The 17,045-nt window shown below is 41.5% G+C and overlaps 1 protein-coding gene across 1 annotated transcript in view; it reads left to right on the top strand.

Annotated features, from left to right (window-relative positions):
* The window catches only part of CSMD1 (CUB and Sushi multiple domains 1), a gene marked incomplete at its 3' end in the record, with an annotated part of 609,346 nt that overhangs the window by 582,380 nt on the left and 9,921 nt on the right, over positions 1-17,045 (top strand). The window contains exons 52-59 of the mRNA XM_079909493.1: positions 2,195-2,368; positions 3,162-3,344; positions 9,634-9,810; positions 10,437-10,616; positions 12,867-13,040; positions 13,329-13,502; positions 15,186-15,259; positions 16,351-16,462. Of these exons, the coding sequence (XP_079765619.1) occupies positions 2,195-2,368; positions 3,162-3,344; positions 9,634-9,810; positions 10,437-10,616; positions 12,867-13,040; positions 13,329-13,502; positions 15,186-15,259; positions 16,351-16,462 (1,248 nt within the window). The remainder of the gene's footprint in view (positions 1-2,194; positions 2,369-3,161; positions 3,345-9,633; positions 9,811-10,436; positions 10,617-12,866; positions 13,041-13,328; positions 13,503-15,185; positions 15,260-16,350; positions 16,463-17,045) is intronic.

The following is a 17,045-nucleotide window of genomic DNA, read 5'->3' as shown; positions in this document are numbered from 1 at the left end:
CCATCTATTGACCTAGTGTCTGTGGCCGGAAGGGTGGTGCTCTCTGAGGGGCCTGATCTGGGTCTCATCAGCGCTTCTGGTACAGTCCGATGTGAACATGATAAAAAAGATAGTGTCCTGGTCGTAACTTCCTCCTGACCCATAGGTTTAAACAAGAGGAGGGCGGATTGCCGTGAAGAACGGGGTGCTCAGGACAGACAAGATAGGCTGCCGCTATGGCTCCCCTCCAAACATTATTAACAGTACATTTTAGACCGTATAGGTTCACAAGGACACTTTCTTTTTTACCCAAATAGCTATAGTATTACTTTCTTTCACTTGAAAAATCATATTGTCCTTTAGCTCAGAGAGAATTTTCTTGTTAAAACATAGTCTGAAAATGAAGGAAAAGGAGTCACTCTCCTTGGCCTTTTAAAAATCAGTCAGAAACAAAACAAAACAATCCTTGTCTTTTTAGTATTCATTTTGTGTGGGTAGAAAAAATAGGAAATGACAATCACATTATAAATGGAACTTACTGAAAAAAGTGATAATCGCTTTCACCTGTGACAATTACGGCGTTTTTCAGTACATTTTCAGAGTGGATTGGTGCCGGAGACTTTTTTCCTGCAAGTCAGGGTCCCACAAAGCCCTTTCAGTCTACCCGGAAACCTGTCTCAAATTCTAACTGTAACAAAACAACGAATTCCTACAGAGAAAGAGAGCGATGACTTTCAAAAACAAACGTACAGGCTTACATGACAAAACACACCTGTAAATGTATTACTGCCCTCATCAAGCTTTATGTTTTCTGGTTTTCTGTGCCTTCACACATGGGAATTTTTCAGAGAAATTAGTTTTGTTTGTTTTTCTCCCCAAAGATTTCTCTTGCATCTTCCCTGGTGTCTGTGAGACTTGTATTGGTTGTTGCAATGATGCCAGCATGCTCCAACCTCCAGGAACCAGGTTTTAACTGATCTCATTTTCCAAGGGGCGACGTCCCACCACTTGCGGTCATTAACCGCTGGAATTACCGTGAATTTGGGAATACACGCTCGCAGAGGAGGTTTTGTTTTCACGTGCTCTTCAGCAGCTAACCTCCATCTCTATTTTTGCTGTTATACTGTTCCACTGATTTTTTTCTTTTATTTCACCTGGAACTGATCATTTGCCAACAATTTCACTGATTCAGCTCTAGTTACCTTCTTTTTAGGACTCCGTAGGTACACTGCTCTTGTCCAGTGAGTGGATGTCAGTGTAAGACAGTCTCAGGGGAGGGCTTATGTGACTCAGGGGGTGGGTAATGCCTTCCAACCTTTCTAACCTGCCCCTCTGGCTGGCATCACTTTGGGGTTGTCAGTGACCGAATGCAGCCCCTCGAGGATGTTAAACCAGCAGAGCCTTTGAATACTCTTTGGCATCATCAGCCCAGGTAGCTGTTTGTACGTGGTATAAAATTTGCCCATGGCTAACCCTAATTTTGGACTTTATAGAAAGGGAGAGATATGTCTTTACCATCCTATGGTAATCTGGATTCTAGAATTTTCCTTCTTGAGGGATAATTATGATTAGATGATGGGCCTGATTTGGTGTAATTATAAAGAAATGAGTGGACTACTTGAGGAAAATATTAATCAGTAATTTATTATTATTTTTTTTCCTTAAACATTTTAGATTGCCACCTATTCAAAGAAAAATTGTTAGATGGTCTCTCTAGACATGGGAACTGGAAGAGGAAGCAGATTTGACTGAGTTTTGTCCCCAAGCAAAGCATGATTGTCATACTAACTGGAGAAATAATGGAAATAGTCTTGGTGAATCTATGTTAGTTTCTGACATTTTGTGTAACACTGCTTGTTTAGGATACAGTTAAGGGCAGATGGAAAAAATTTAGGTAGAGTGACTTTCTTTTTTGAAAACCTAAATATCAATTTCTACCTTAAGCAAAGCTATCTTAACCTAATAAAAAAAACAAACAAAAACTTCATTGACAGACCCTTTCGTGGACTTCAGTAACGTGACTATTCGGGGTAGGGGGAGGGTTGTCTGGAAATGGGCATTTCTTATCCACAGGGCACTGCAGCGGTGTGCAGTGTATCTGGGTGTTTTTTGTTAATAGGTGATGATTGTATGAGTCTCTAAGGGACATTGACCAACACAAAGCAGCTTAACAGGAACAATGTACTCATTGATCTGATTTGATTTTTTTCTTAAGTTATTTCGTGTGGACACCCAGGGGTCCCTGCCAACGCCATCCTAACTGGAGACCTGTTTACATCTGGGGCCGTGGTTCACTACTCATGCCAAGGGAGACGGAGTCTCGTAGGCAACAGCAGCAGGACTTGCCAGGAGGACAGTCGCTGGAGCGGAGCCCTGCCCCACTGCACAGGTGGGCATGACGCAGTCAGCTCTTCATTCCAGGTATTGGGTAGTGATGCCACTCTCTGAAGTCGGTATTACTCCGTTCCAGCCAAGTGCGCCTTTATGACGTAGCGTCAGCGTCGTCTTCATCTTCCTTCCCTTTGAACACTATCGCGACACATTTTCCTCTGCAGGAGTCTCCCTAGCGCCTGAGTAGGAAGCTTGCTCACCTTGACTCAGTTTGCCCCTGTTTTCCCCTCCTTTTCTGTGCTTCCTCTCAGTTCTTCCACATCTTTCCTGTCTCTGTCGTCAATTGTTAAATCAATCCTGTTTGGAAAAAATATCAACTTAATTCTTCCATGAATGTTTCATAATAAACAAAATATATAAACATAATAAACAAAATAAACATAATCAGCAGATGGACACAGTGTAGAAGCATCAAACCTCTCATTTGATTTTTTTCGTTCCCAACACACCTTCACCCCCATCTCCTCGTCAGCATCCTCACCAGCACTTCCAACGAGCAATTCCTGCATTTACCATCCCCAGTATTTTATTTCTTCTAAAGAATATCAATTATTGTACAACCATATTTTAATAAGCTATTTCGATTGTAGTTACACAGAAACGATTTCTTAGCGTCTTCCGTTTTTGTGCTGTAATAAAGAAAATCTCTCAGGAGATTTCCAGAATGCTGTATGACTGTAACTGTGTTTGATACACATTTACATAAAGTTTCATTCCCTTTAAACATAACAGCCCTGTTTTAAACGAGTCTAACAGCATTGAGTATTGCCATACGTGTTTGTGTTCCATAGGAAATAATCCTGGATTTTGCGGTGATCCAGGGACCCCAGCACATGGGTCTCGGCTTGGAGATGAGTTTAAGGCCAAGAGCCTTCTCCGCTTCTCCTGTGAAATGGGCTACCAGCTGCGGGGCTCGGCAGAGCGAACGTGTCTGCTCAACGGGTCGTGGTCAGGACTGCAGCCTGTGTGCGAAGGTAAGTTCAAGCCTGAAAGTCAGCGTTTCAGGTTGAAACCAGGTAACTCGCTCTAAAATGACCAGTAACATTCCACAAAAATCCTACAGGTTTACACTATTTCTACAATTAACCTACTTACCCCCCCAAACGTATAAGAGAATCATCAAAAAGCACAGCTGGGCATACGGAGGTACCTGACTGTTCAAAAGGTCATACGACACTGTCCTCACCCTTTGGAAGTCCATGGTCTAAAGGAGGTGTCTGTCTTCTCCTGGTGACGTTCTCTGTGTGACTTTGCCGTGTTTTGTGGCTGCTGGTGGTGAGAGCTGAGGCGAAGGAGTTGTGAGTAGGGCAGAGTGAGTCACTGCTGGGAGCTCCCTGCAGGCTGGAAGAGGCTTCTGTTCACACGTTCCTTCCAGGCTGTTGGTGGTCCTTGTTCAGAGCACTGTGTTGCAAAAGATTCTCGGGTTACTTTCCGTATAATATTTTGGAGTGAGTCTATTTTATTGTACTATTTAAGAGGCATGATAGGAAATGGTGGGAAACCCCAGTAATAACAGTAAAATGCCACAGCTCTTTATAGCCACGATGTCATGTCTTGGCCATGCCTGTCTTAAGCACAGGTAAGCTGACATGTCATGAGTGTGTTCAGAGTCTAGAAAATAACTGAGTTAGAATTCGGACAGATAAGACTTTAACATTTGCACACAAACTTCTCAGTGACTGAATTTTCAAGTCTAAAACAGTTACACAAATTAATTACCTATTTTTACATGTATGAAACACTTTCCATAGAATTTGATCAGCTTGAATAAACTCACACAATATCAACACCAGAAATATAGATCAAGTCCCCTTAATCTTTATTTTCCCTACTATGTCAACTCTCCTTGTACTGTCACTCATTTTATTATAGGTGTTATACAGATAAGTAGAATATAATATGCATGTATCTAATCTGACTGTATTTTACATAGTTAACTGTATCATATGTAGTCTACATAATATAAAATGATATGTATGAATAAGCCAATCCTATGTATGCGTGTGTGTGTATCCTCTCATTGAGAGTCAGAGATTATCCTGGTTATTATAGTCAAAGACCTATCTCTCTCTCTATAGAGATAAGTATACATGATAATCCAAGATAATGTTTGACTCCAAATTGCCTCTTGACAATCAAGTTAATGTAAATCTTAAGATTAGGCCCTAAAGAAGTTAAATCAAATATGACTAAGTAGTTGTGGGGAAATGTCATCTGCAGCTGTGATTTGCAGGGTGATGCCATTTCTATTGACTGCAGTATGCGACTATAAGTTAGTAGAACTTTTCTCACTCTCAGTTCCCTCCCCTGTTGTAGAAATTTGAATGTTAAAATTTGCATGAGAGCATGTCTTTCTCACCAAAACCAGAACATTTCGTTTTCTGTTCTATAATATAGTACCTCAAAGTTACACATGACCTTCGTAATCTACAATTACACCCCATCTAACCTTTTCTCTATACCACACCTGTGAATTTTTGGTCAAGAAGTATTTGAACATTATGAAAATTAAATAAGATTTCCACGTCCATCCATGACATATTAAACGATAGTAGGCCCACCTTCTTATTGAGAACAACTATAAAACAACAAAATACATGAGACAATTACGTGAGTTATTAAACAACAGACAGGGCGTGACTGTGTTCCTTAGGAGAAAATAAATAAGGTGAGCTCCATAACCCCTCTGTCACTCTGTGCATTTTTCTTGCTGGGAAGCTGGGAAGCAGAACCCAGGTGGCACAGTGACTTGGTGAGGTGATGAGGTAGAAATTGTTTTAGGTTACTGAAATGGAATTTGCAGAAACGAGAATCCAGGAAGAGGGAGCTGACAATGGGAGGGCCCCAGAATTCTGTAGGCGTGTTCACAGGTGGCTCAGCTGAGGGCTGGGCCGACAAGCACGCGTGAGACTCAGTGATGCACAGACCTTCTTAGCGGAGAGCAGACCTGTGATAGTAGAAGTCATACCGTACTGAGAGACACTGTACACGCAGGATGCTTCTTGGAGGCCTAGAGAGCCCATACATTGTGAATAGGTACCACTCCCTAAAATCAGGGGGACAGGCTAGAACTAAGAGCAAATCATGTTAGGACTCAGACTAACTAGCTCTCCGCTAACAGAATAAACCTGATGACAAGACCCAGAAGATCTATAACTACTTCAAAAGCCCACCAGAGCAAAGCCAACATCTTTTAAAGGAATGACATGCTCCATGCAGTAGTTCATTCACAATGTCCAGCATACGATAAACAGTTACTGCATCGGCACAACCCAGGACAATATGACCCACAGTCCAACCAACCAACCAACCAACCAACCAACTAAACAAACAATAGGGATAGAATCTGATCCTGAGATGACCCAAATGTTGAAAAACACAATAAGGATTTAAATAAGCTATTAAAAATATGTTCAAGACTTTACAGTAAATTGAATTGAAACAGGGAATCTCAACAGAGAAATGAAAATAATGAAAGAGAATCAAATGGAAACTCTGGAAATGAAAAGTACATTATCTGATAAAAAGTTTTCTGGATCAACTTAGCAGATGAAAAATGTCAGAAGGATCAGTTAACTTGCATACAGGTCAGTGAAAATTATCCAATCTGAAAAACAGAGGGAAAGAAGATGGAGAAGAAGAATCCCAGCACGATAATTTCCTATTGGATAATATCAAGCAGTTTAATGTACTTGTAATTGGGTTCTAGAAGAGAAGGAGAGAATGGTGCAGAAAATTATTTGAAAAAATACTGGTTAAAAGTTAACCAAATTTGGTGGGGAAATATAGCTTCCAAGGCTCAACAAACCTCCCTTAGATACATTCTGTGCTATTAGGGATGGTCATTTACTTGAGACTGTACATTCTATATTGGGTTTATCTCAAGCACTTTATTGCAAATTTAAAAGTGAAAAAATTAAAGTGGTTGAGAGTGAGTAATGTTTTCCATACAAATCTCACTTTGTTGCTGGGATATGACACTATGAGCTTTATTCCAGCAAAACATAAAGGAATTCATTTATTTGATTAGGGGAGCTTAATTGGACTTCATTTCATGATGTACTTAGACTATACAAAGTACTCTTTAAATAGCATTTAGTTTATCAAAAGTCAGAAATTCAAAGGGTTCCTATAAAATCCTTATAAACTTGGACCTTAAAATCTGTATACAGAAAGTTGAGTTACTAAAATGTTTCAATACTAAAAATATTTCTCAGATATGCCCCACAAAACTGGCTACTTCCAAATTGCATTGTACAGCTATCATGGGAAGCTGCATAATTAATTAATAGTATGTGTTACACTGGCTAAAACAACAAATGATGGGTAGGATATATGACTAACTCCCCTTCCCACTCCCCCTCTCCACATGTAGAGGTCTTAAAACTTTTTTGGAGAATCTGTTGCTTTATGTTTTTTCTCCCTTGTTATCGTAGGTCCGTATCTTTGGGGCACATATTCTTTTTTGTAGAAAATGGGGTTATCAGTGACTTTTTCATTGCCACAAAGGTTAGCCATGACCTATATATTCAATCCCCTAACCGAGGTCACCTCCCTCCTGATAATTTACCTTCTCTGAATCTGTTAAAAACATGAGCTCCTGATGGATATTGCAATAAATTATAAAGAGGAGGAGTCATGCATCACAAAAGAAAAATGTTTTAAAAATTCTTCAACATCAAAGAACTTAAATTTATAATATATTTTCATCACTTTAAGCCATGTTTTCTTTTGTTAGCAACCTCATCTTTTAATCACAGGCTCATTGACTTACTTTTCAAATGGACATATCTTACCAAGTTGCTTAAATATAACTACATCTTTGGGGTTAGTTGCATTAGGCAACTCTTAATCCTCTTTGCCACGAGATTATGATAAAGTTGACCTTTTATTCAGGTAATGGACTAAAATGGGATTGAAATGATGATAATGAAAATAACAATACTAGTACTACTACTAATCTACCAGATTGTTTACTAGGCGTTTTACACTTGGTATGTGTAATCTTACAACAACAGGGAGCAATTATCTTTCTTATACCCATTTTACAGTGAAGACACTACATGTTGAGAACTTGAATTGATCACTAACATTTACTTAACTTGTATGATCAGAGAGTCAAACCTATAACTATTTGACTCAATTTAACAGCAATCTTCCTAATACAGCATGCTAAGTGAATGGTACTGATATCTATGAACAATAAAGTGCATCTGGAATAAGTATAATGCTATTTTATTATAAATTGATAAAAAAGAAAATAATCTTTTACCAAAAGGAATCACATTAACCAAATGTACTTTAAAAATGATGTATTTTAAAAGAAATTTTAACTTGTAATTTTAAAAGAAATCTTGTCTTCCTTTTAGTGACCCTACATTTAATCTCTTGTTTTGCTTTAGTGATATAGTCCCCGTATGTCTTACAACATTAAGACCTTGATGTAAAAACAGCTATGTTGACTCTGTTTTCTAACCCTCATTTTCATAGGCAAAGCCATCAGTGAAAGTGTCCCTGTCAGGAAAAAAAAAGTTAACCATGAATTTGATTTTATAGGATACAATATTTGAGGGAACTTTATAAACATTAGGATGTCATTATTATGATGGACATTCTTTCACTGACAATATATTAAGTTGAATATGTTTTCAACAGTGACCTGCTTTAGTTTAGCATTAGTCCTTCACAGATCACTTTTGAAAATTGCTACATAGATTTTAATAGCAGATATGATTAGAATAAAATATAATGATATACCCAGGTGTCTTTTGTTATGAATTAGATCAATATAATTCTTTGCTTTGTCAGGCTTGCACTCATACATGTGTGCAGTAACTGTGCACAGGAAATGATGAATCAGTATTTGTTGAATGGATGAGGAATTGTCTTGAATAGGCCAACAGCTTGGATTTTTGCAATGTGAAATTTTTATTTATGTCACAGCCATCAAAGAACTTTTGAGCTTTAGAGAATGTTAGATATCCTCTGCTTCAAGATTGATAACTATAGCTCATCTCAAATGCCAACCAAGAAACTACTGAACAATCTGTGTTCGAAGGGATTGTTAGTCCAAAACCCAGACTCATCAGGGAAGAGGGTTATAATTGATAAGTTATGTCCTACGTGGGCACAGGCATAGAAGCACCAGCATGTGTGCTTTTTATTTGTCAAACAAGATCTAGTCCAACCTGAGAGTATGTGCATTTTTTAACATAATATGATAGGGAATTCCCTAAACTTCCATTATAGTGGCTTTTACTTTGCAATCTGTTTTCTTTCACATTTTTAGGAAGAGTGTGTCTTTATTCTCAAGGCTAGATTTGAAAGTGGAGCAATTAAATAGGCAAGAGTATTTGCAAATACTTTGGTCATTCTCAGAAAAAGAACTCATGATACATTGTGGTTATTAAAATTCACATTCTTTGTACGTCTGCCTGTTGTGCATTATTGTGGGAGGCTAAGGAGGAAAAATAACTGTCTTTATGGTAAATGGGTTTGACTGAAAAAGGCAAAAAACCTGTTATGGATTAAAATCTTCACCTTGATACACACCCAGCAGCTGCTGAGTCTCCTTGTTCACTGACGAAGGAATACACATGACAGATACTCAGAGTGTAGATCTGTTACACCGCCCAGCATTAGCTGAAGTCTTCATGCCTGTACATGGCATTGCAGTCGTCTGGAGAGAGATGTAAGGTGCAGCCATTCCGAAGCCGGTTAACACAGCTGCCCGTAGACTGGGGAACACTGAGGAGACCGTTTCACAGAACAGTTTAAGTGTAGTCATTCGTATTTCTCAGGCCTCCCTTATTTTTTAAAATGAATTGTCCTGGAGATGTAAAATATGACCTGATTTGCCCAGGTTTTTTAACTCAGCTATTGCAAGAGGGAGACAATTCTGAGTCACTAGTATCATACAGACTCTTTAAAAGAGCATGATAATTTTACTGTTTGTTATAAACATGTTAAATCTCAGACTACCATGGTTTTGAATTGTCAGTGCTTTAACTCATCTTTTAATCTGTTTGGAAGTAATGCGTTTTAGAAAAGACGATACAAACATGTAGCTTGCACATTTGTAACTCATCCCTAAGAGAATGGCATGAGTCTTAGAGTAAAATATGTGGGAAAAGTTTCCCATGGTTACGTGTCCTGTGATTTTTGGAATAAATGAGCAGTCTGCTACCCCGATGGCCTTTGGCCTCTCAGGTTCCTCGCGTGGTGACGGGTCTCTCTGTACGGCCCGGTTTTGTTCCCTCACAGCCGTGTCCTGTGGGAACCCGGGGACGCCCACCCATGGCATGATCGTCAGCAGCGACGGCGTCCTGTTCTCCAGCTCCGTGGTCTACGCCTGCTGGGACGGCTACAGGACCTCGGGGCTGACCACGCGGCACTGCACCGCCAACGGGACCTGGACGGGTACAGCCCCCGACTGCACACGTGAGTGGCCTGCTGTCCTGGTGGGTCCAGGGCATCACAGTGACATCTACCTGACAGAGAAAATAAATTGATTTTATAGTGTTGTACTGATTTTTTAATCCATAGAGAAAACAGGATTATATCATATCATACATATGTTTGATATTATGGCCAATTATTAAACACTTTTAGATTTTTCTTCACTTTCTTATTTATATGGTTGAAAGTGCTTTGCATGGCTGGTTGGGTTGGATATTGTAAAACTGAGGTCCAAGAAAGTCAAGGTTTGTTCTCTCTGTAGACCAGTTAGTCTGAGGGAAACGGGACAGGTGCTTGGTTCTCTGATCTCAGCCTGTACCTCTGTGCTTGACTCTGTGGTGTGACCCCTCATCACGCCTAACCCAGGACTGGACATGGGTGCCAGCTGTCACCCGCACACCAGTGGGATAGAAACGAGCGGTTCCAAACATGCAGCCTCCTGACCGCCGGCCAGTAAGACTGTCAAACAGAGAGAGGGGGGTATTGCTGTAATAACACGTGCCTTAACCACTCTGAATAGCAGCTTAAGGAGAGTCACTTCGATAGAAACCAGGAACACGTCATTTCATGATAATGTGTTTCTCCGACTCTTTTTCTTCACTTACCAGTTATAAGCTGTGGAGATCCAGGTACGCCGGCAAATGGCCTCCAGTTTGGGACAGATTTCACCTTCAACAGTACGGTCAGCTACCAGTGCAACCCCGGCTACACCATGGAGCCTGCCACGTCCTCCACTATCCGCTGCACCAAAGACAGTGCGTGGGATCACAGCAAACCTACCTGCAAAGGTCTGTGGTTCTACTCACGCATATAGAAGTCTTTATTGTGTTACGTTTTATTTCATTTTGCAAGCCTCTTTGTAGACCTTCTATGTGCCAGGCATTCTTGTAAACTCATTCGCAAATATTAAGTCACTTCATTTTCTTAATACTTTAATCTCCGCTTTACAGACGGGAGACTGACTCACAGAGGGTTTTAGTAAATGCTCAGGATCACAGATCAGGGCTTGGAGACATCAGGGTTCACTGGCAGTCACACTTCCTCTGGAGTCTGTGCTGTGAACCCCAGCTTTGCTCTCTTGGCCAACGTGGCCGTGTTAAGTCTGCGGCAGATACGATAGGGACTGTTACCATGGGGATGTAGAGTCAGGTCAGAGAGAGAAGCCAGTCATCAAATAAGGCAGAAGAGGGGCAGAGATTGTCAGTGCGTGATGTTCTGTGGGCTTTGGATGCGGAGACTAACGATGCCACATGGTGTGGAGATGGTATGGAAAGATTTACGACTTGGACAGCAGACTTTCCAGGGAGAGCAGAGCGGGCGGAAGGTGTCTGCATGGCTTGAGGGAAGCAGGGGGGCAGGGGGGGACAGCTGTACCGGGGCTGGATTTGCACAGTTAGGGCTCTGCAGCAACACCAGAGGGAGCCTGCGGGCTCTTGTCAGCTGGGCCAGAGGGGATGGGAGAGGGGAGGGTATTAAAAAGGGGTGCCCGACTCTTCATTAGACGGCAGACAGATAAAAACCGTGAGTGGAGAGCTGGAGCAGCAGGAAGCCCTAGCGAGGAAGGCGCCGTGCTCAGAGGGCTCTGAAGGACAGGTAGTTTGTGTAGAGCTTGTTGTGAGGCTCAGGTGAGACCTCCGCACCCTGACGGCGGTGTTTCCAACCCTCCTGGCCTGGGCGGTTCTGGGCGCGCCCTGGTTTCCTCCCGCTGGAGGGTGAGGGCCCCTGTCTTCCACCCGTCTTTCCATCTGCAGTTATTGATACGATGCTGCTGTGGAGCAGGTGTTACATGGATGTGTAGTGAAGCTCACACAGTCGTGTTGGGACTGTTGCGGCCACGTGAGCTTGTCGATAGCACTTGTCCATAGATTGTCAGGTCCCTGGGACTTCATATGTTTGTGTGGGTCTCTGTCCCTCTGTTGCGTTAATAATACTTCCCTGGCCAGCCAGGCCCTTGCAGAAGAGACCTCTCTCTCCACCTGAACTCTTCTCCCACTGGCCGCCCTCGTCCTCCCCTCCGTGGAACCATGTCACTCGTCACCGCTCCCACCCGGGGGCCTTGCCGCTTGACGTCTTCTGTCTAGAGACACATGCCCCCGATCTTCACATAGGGGTTCTCCAGAAATATTTGCTGAATAGACAGAGAGAAGGTTGAATGGCAAGAGAAGGGCCCATTTCCAGCTTCCGGCTGTGCATGAGTGGTTCTGGGTCTGTGTGTCTTTCTTGCGTGCGAATGCCCATGAGAAACTGCAGGTGAGAGAATATAGGTGAGTCTTCCTTCCTGCTGCCTCCTGCTGCCTGGACTGTCACTGGCAAACCTCCTCCAATGTGAAAAGTCTAGGAGCGCTTGGATCTTCAGGGAAGCTTTTAGACAAGGCATCTTAGAATAACGGCTAGAGTGGGAACGGTGGACGCCAGCACCAGCTGGGGAGTCACTTGTGAGAACCGTGTTCTGGCCCGAAGCTCCTAGACTGTGATAAAACCCTGGCAAGTGGTTTCTTACAGAATCTTCTTCAACCATGCAGTCACTGGTTTTTAATTCTTCAGCAAATGGATCAACAGACTATGTCTTTTGGAAATTATATGCTATCTTTATATAAAGAAAAAAATACAGATAGAGGGAGAAATTCTTACCATCTGTATATATAAATTCAGAAGTCTGTACTCATGTCATGGGACCACGTTCTGACTGGATTTGTCTCTGGTAAAGAACATAAAAAGACACAAATCGAACAGCAGTCTTTCTTTCTTTCTTGGTCTTATACATATTGAGACTGCTGTGTTTAATCCCACACTTGCTTTTACAGTGTGATATCTTTTGACTTTGCTTGGCTTTTATGGACTTGATCTAAATTAATGAAGAAATATTGGAGAAAAGTTTTATTATTTTGATTTACTTTCTCAATAATCTTCTATTAAAAAATGCAGCCCTTTGTAGATGTCATTTGCAACGCAGGTAAAATGAAAATGTTAGTCTTTGGTGCATTAGGGTTGTGGTGGAAACTCTAGAATGTTGAATCCCATGTGTTCTCTGGAAACAGCTGTCATGTGTGGTCAACCTCCTCCAGTTCAGGATGGGAAAGTGGAAGGATCAGATTTACGCTGGGGCGCCAGTGTGAGCTACAGCTGCGCCCAGGGCTTCCAGCTCTCTCACCCCGCCATCCTCTCCTGCGAAGGCCGTGGCGTGTGGAAAGGAGAGGTCCCCCAATGCCTGCGTAAGTCCTCTGGGAGAACCGGCTCCCGGTCTCATTTGCAAATCACCAACATGCACACCCTCGGTTACAGTCTGAGGAAAAGAGCCTGCGTGATTTATAGCCACGTTACAATAGGTAAAAATTCCAGTTTGAGACTCCACTGCCCAAGGGCAGATTCTGTTCTTTTCATCATTTGTTGGTTTAATAGTGATACCTAGAGATTTAATGGAAACTAGTTAAACAAGTTTAGTAGGTTAAGCTAATCCAGGGACACAGAATGCGAACCGACGTCTCTGTTGTTTTCTACAGCTGTGTTCTGTGGAGACCCGGGCACGCCTGCTGAGGGACGACTCAGTGGGAAAAGCTTCACCTATAGATCTGAAGTCTTCTTCCAGTGCAGATCTCCCTTCATCCTGGTGGGGTCATCACGGAGAGTCTGCCAAGCGGATGGCACGTGGAGTGGCACACAGCCCACCTGCATCGGTACTGATGACATGACAGCCCTGAGGGGCTTGGGGATGAGGACATTTCATTTTAAAACTGGACCATTTGTGGGCACATAGATAACGTTCTTATAGGTAATGCTCTGCGTAGGCGCTAATCAGCTACACTGATGGGCAGCCTCTCTTAAATCATGCCAACTGAGTTGGCAGTTCATGTTACGAGTCGTTTAAAAATTGCTCCCAGAGTCTGTTCTCTTACCCCAGTCCCTCTATCTCCTGCCCATCTCAACCAACAGCCACGTTCTTTAGGGGGAAGAGAAGCGCCACTATTGCTGTGGCACCAGAGGGACACCTGAGCCTTTGCTTTCCTGTCCCCCTGTCCCCCACTAAACTGTCTGCACCGCTGGCCACGGTAGAGAGGGCTGCAGGGACACTCGTGCTCTGTTGACTTTCCAACATGAAAATGAAACTTCAAGTCAGAAGACACTCTGTATGTGACCTAACCCCTCATTTTTAGACCTAATCTCTGTCTCATGGAAAGGGTTCAGGTAGAAATTACAGTGGTCGAAAGTCACTCCATCAGCGGTACAGAGACCTGAATCCTCCATTCTCCACTCAGAGCCTCTTTTCCTCCTGCAGACTCAAGGTGATGGCCAGGGTCATTCTGCTCGCCCAGCTCTCCTGAGCACAAGACGCGTAGCAAGCAATTAATGATTTATATCCTTGGTTGTTTTCTAAGAAATTAAATCGTATCTGCTTAATACGTTTTTTTGAGTTTGCTCTTGTGGCACTTAAGAGGTACCAGGGGTACATTTTTGCACTGAAATCTAAAGATGTTTTAAAAAACACTTTTTACAAAAAATAGTCCTTTGTCATTACATTATTTACTCATGTGTATGTACATTTTTGTATATTAATTTATGAATGATTTTTTCAGGAAAAAATACATATTCAGGAACCAAAAAAAATACAGTGTTAGAAATAATTTCATTGAAGCACTGCCTTTTCTAGTTAATGTTTACTGCCACTTGGTTTAAACTATTGCTTTACTGTAGCTATTTCTGAAAAACTTAAAAAAAATGTTTTTCTTCCCCTGATATGTTAGTTTCTCTTGAAAACATACTTTTTAAAAGAAGTTATCTATTTTGTTTTCCCACTAGCAGTGGAGAGCAGCCGTAGTAAAGCTGAAGTGCTCGCTGACGGCTGAAATACTGCATTTTTTGCAAAATCATCAGTGTTGGTCTACTGTATGCTTCTGTTTCTAAGCATTAAGTATACGCCTCATTTTGAAATCTTGAAGAAAATTAATTCAGGACATTTGGAGTAATGTAATATATGGCCAAAGGAGATGGTAATTAATTAAATCCTTAAAAAATGATCATAATAGATAATTATTGAGGATAATATACTATTAACCAACCAATACATCAGTAGAGAAAAATTAAACCAGAGAATGGAAAAGAATGTGCTTATTCTGATGATATAGAAAATAATATACAGAGCAATTCAGAGTCTGCTAAAGCACTAAAAATTAATATCTAAAGAAAATATCTGAAAAAAAGGCAAAAAGAGCAATTTAATTTTAAACTTTTGTGCAAAACATCTTGCACATTTGACAAAACACAATCTTCTGAATTTCATGAGACCTGTTAGTAAAAGTGTTAGAGTCCTGGTAATAACCATATCTGGTTCTCTAACTTGTTGTTTTAATTGTGAATTTCAGATCCTGCTCACAACACCTGCCCGGACCCCGGTACCCCACAGTTTGGAATACAGAATAGCTCAAGAGGATACGAGGTTCTCCATTTTTACTTCACCATGTTTTTCTCTACGTTGAAAGGAAACTGATACTTAAACATATGTTTTTATGTACCGTATTTGATTCAAGTTACATTTGCCCAAACAAAATCCATTCAGAGAGGATTTCTGCTTGTTATTTGAACTGTCAACACTGAGATAACTGTATGTATCTTATTTATACAGTATTAACTGCTATATTAATTTCTATTTGAAAGCAGGCATATTTTTATATTTTTTGTCTGCTGAACTGACACAGCAAATCTCAAAGCAGGGTGACTTGCCACTGAAGAGCTACAAATAAAAAGACCCCATTTGGTGACCTGATAGAATAGGTGAATGGTATTAAATTCTAGAGACAAAAACAGAAGAAGGAAATGTGTTCAGGCCCCATAGTCTAGGGTTCCTGTATGGTATCTCTTCTCTGTATGATCTCTCATAACTCTAAGAGTGGTTAGCATGCTCAATATTGAATATTTTCAATGTTCATTTGACTTTTTAAATAAAAAGTACATTAACATGAATATTGGAGAAATACCTAAAGATGGAAAGTAATGAAGCTTGAAATACAATGTTTCAACCATCTTAAGTAATCTAGTGACTTCAAGGGTCTCTGATCAGATGGCTTTGAAAGCCAGAGGTAAATATGCACTCTGTTAATTTAGAATAAAAGTCCTGTTAATTTAGAATAAAAGTCCTTTTAATAATTTAGAATAATTTAGAATAAAAGTCCTTTTAATAATTTAGAATAATTTAGAATAAAAGTCCTTTTTCTTCAGCCACTTCTCCCTGTTTTTCCTGAAACTTAAAGTGTTCTCGTTTGATTGGCCCTGATGCACACTGGCCCCTTCCTGATGGCCTTCGTACACCCTGCCAAGGACGTAGGTTAAAGCCAGCACATTTTATACTGGGACTCACATGTGGCCTTGAAGGCTCAGGTAACATCTTCTGGCATATAGACATGTAGGGCCAAATATATCGGAACACTGGAATATACTGCACGTGTGTGTCGTTCTCACTGACTCACCATAAGAAACCCAAGTTTTGGTCCCCCCTGGTTTCAGCAGTTCCTCACTGGGTTTCCCATGCAGGTTGGAAGCATGGTGTTTTTCCGGTGCAGAAAAGGTTACCACGTTCAAGGTTCTACGACGCGAACTTGCCTGGCGAACCTGACGTGGAGCGGCATCCAGACAGAGTGCATCCGTAAGTGCGACCCCTGCTCGAGGTCGGCAGGGACCTGTCTACTCTCCAGCAGCTGGGGAGTGTTTTACCTGCCCGGGAAATAATGAGGAACTTATTTTTGTTCGTTTGATTGTTTTCAGTTCCCTAAACTCCTGTTTCTCAAAGTTTGATCCCCTGGAACCAGCAGCAGCATCACCTGGGGTTCGGCTGAAATGCAAATCTTGAGCCAGATCCCATCCAGACCCGCGGGACCTGAGGCTCTGGGGGCCAGGGGAGGGTGGAGTGCAGAAGAGGGAGGGGTCCAGTCCGTAGCTCCCAGGCCCTCCAGGTGATACCGAGGCACTTAAGTCTGAGAAACTGCCCCAAACCAAAGATCAGTGGATAACATAGTTAACATTCACGGAGAGAAAACCTACTTGTGCCATTGTTCTCCTAGTATGTTCATCTCAGGTTATTAGAGATCATGTGATACGTCAGCATATTAATAGAAATGTTTGAAGTGTTCCTTTCGGAGTCTATATATGAATCGATCATTCAAATAGTTACTTAGGACCAAATTTTATTCTGTGACTTAATCATGAGAATTAGGAGAAATGTTGTATGA

This window comes from Stenella coeruleoalba (genome assembly GCF_951394435.1).
Source record: "Stenella coeruleoalba genome assembly, chromosome: 21".
NCBI lineage: Eukaryota > Metazoa > Chordata > Mammalia > Artiodactyla > Delphinidae > Stenella > Stenella coeruleoalba.
This window is presented reverse-complemented; position numbering and strand designations above follow the sequence as displayed.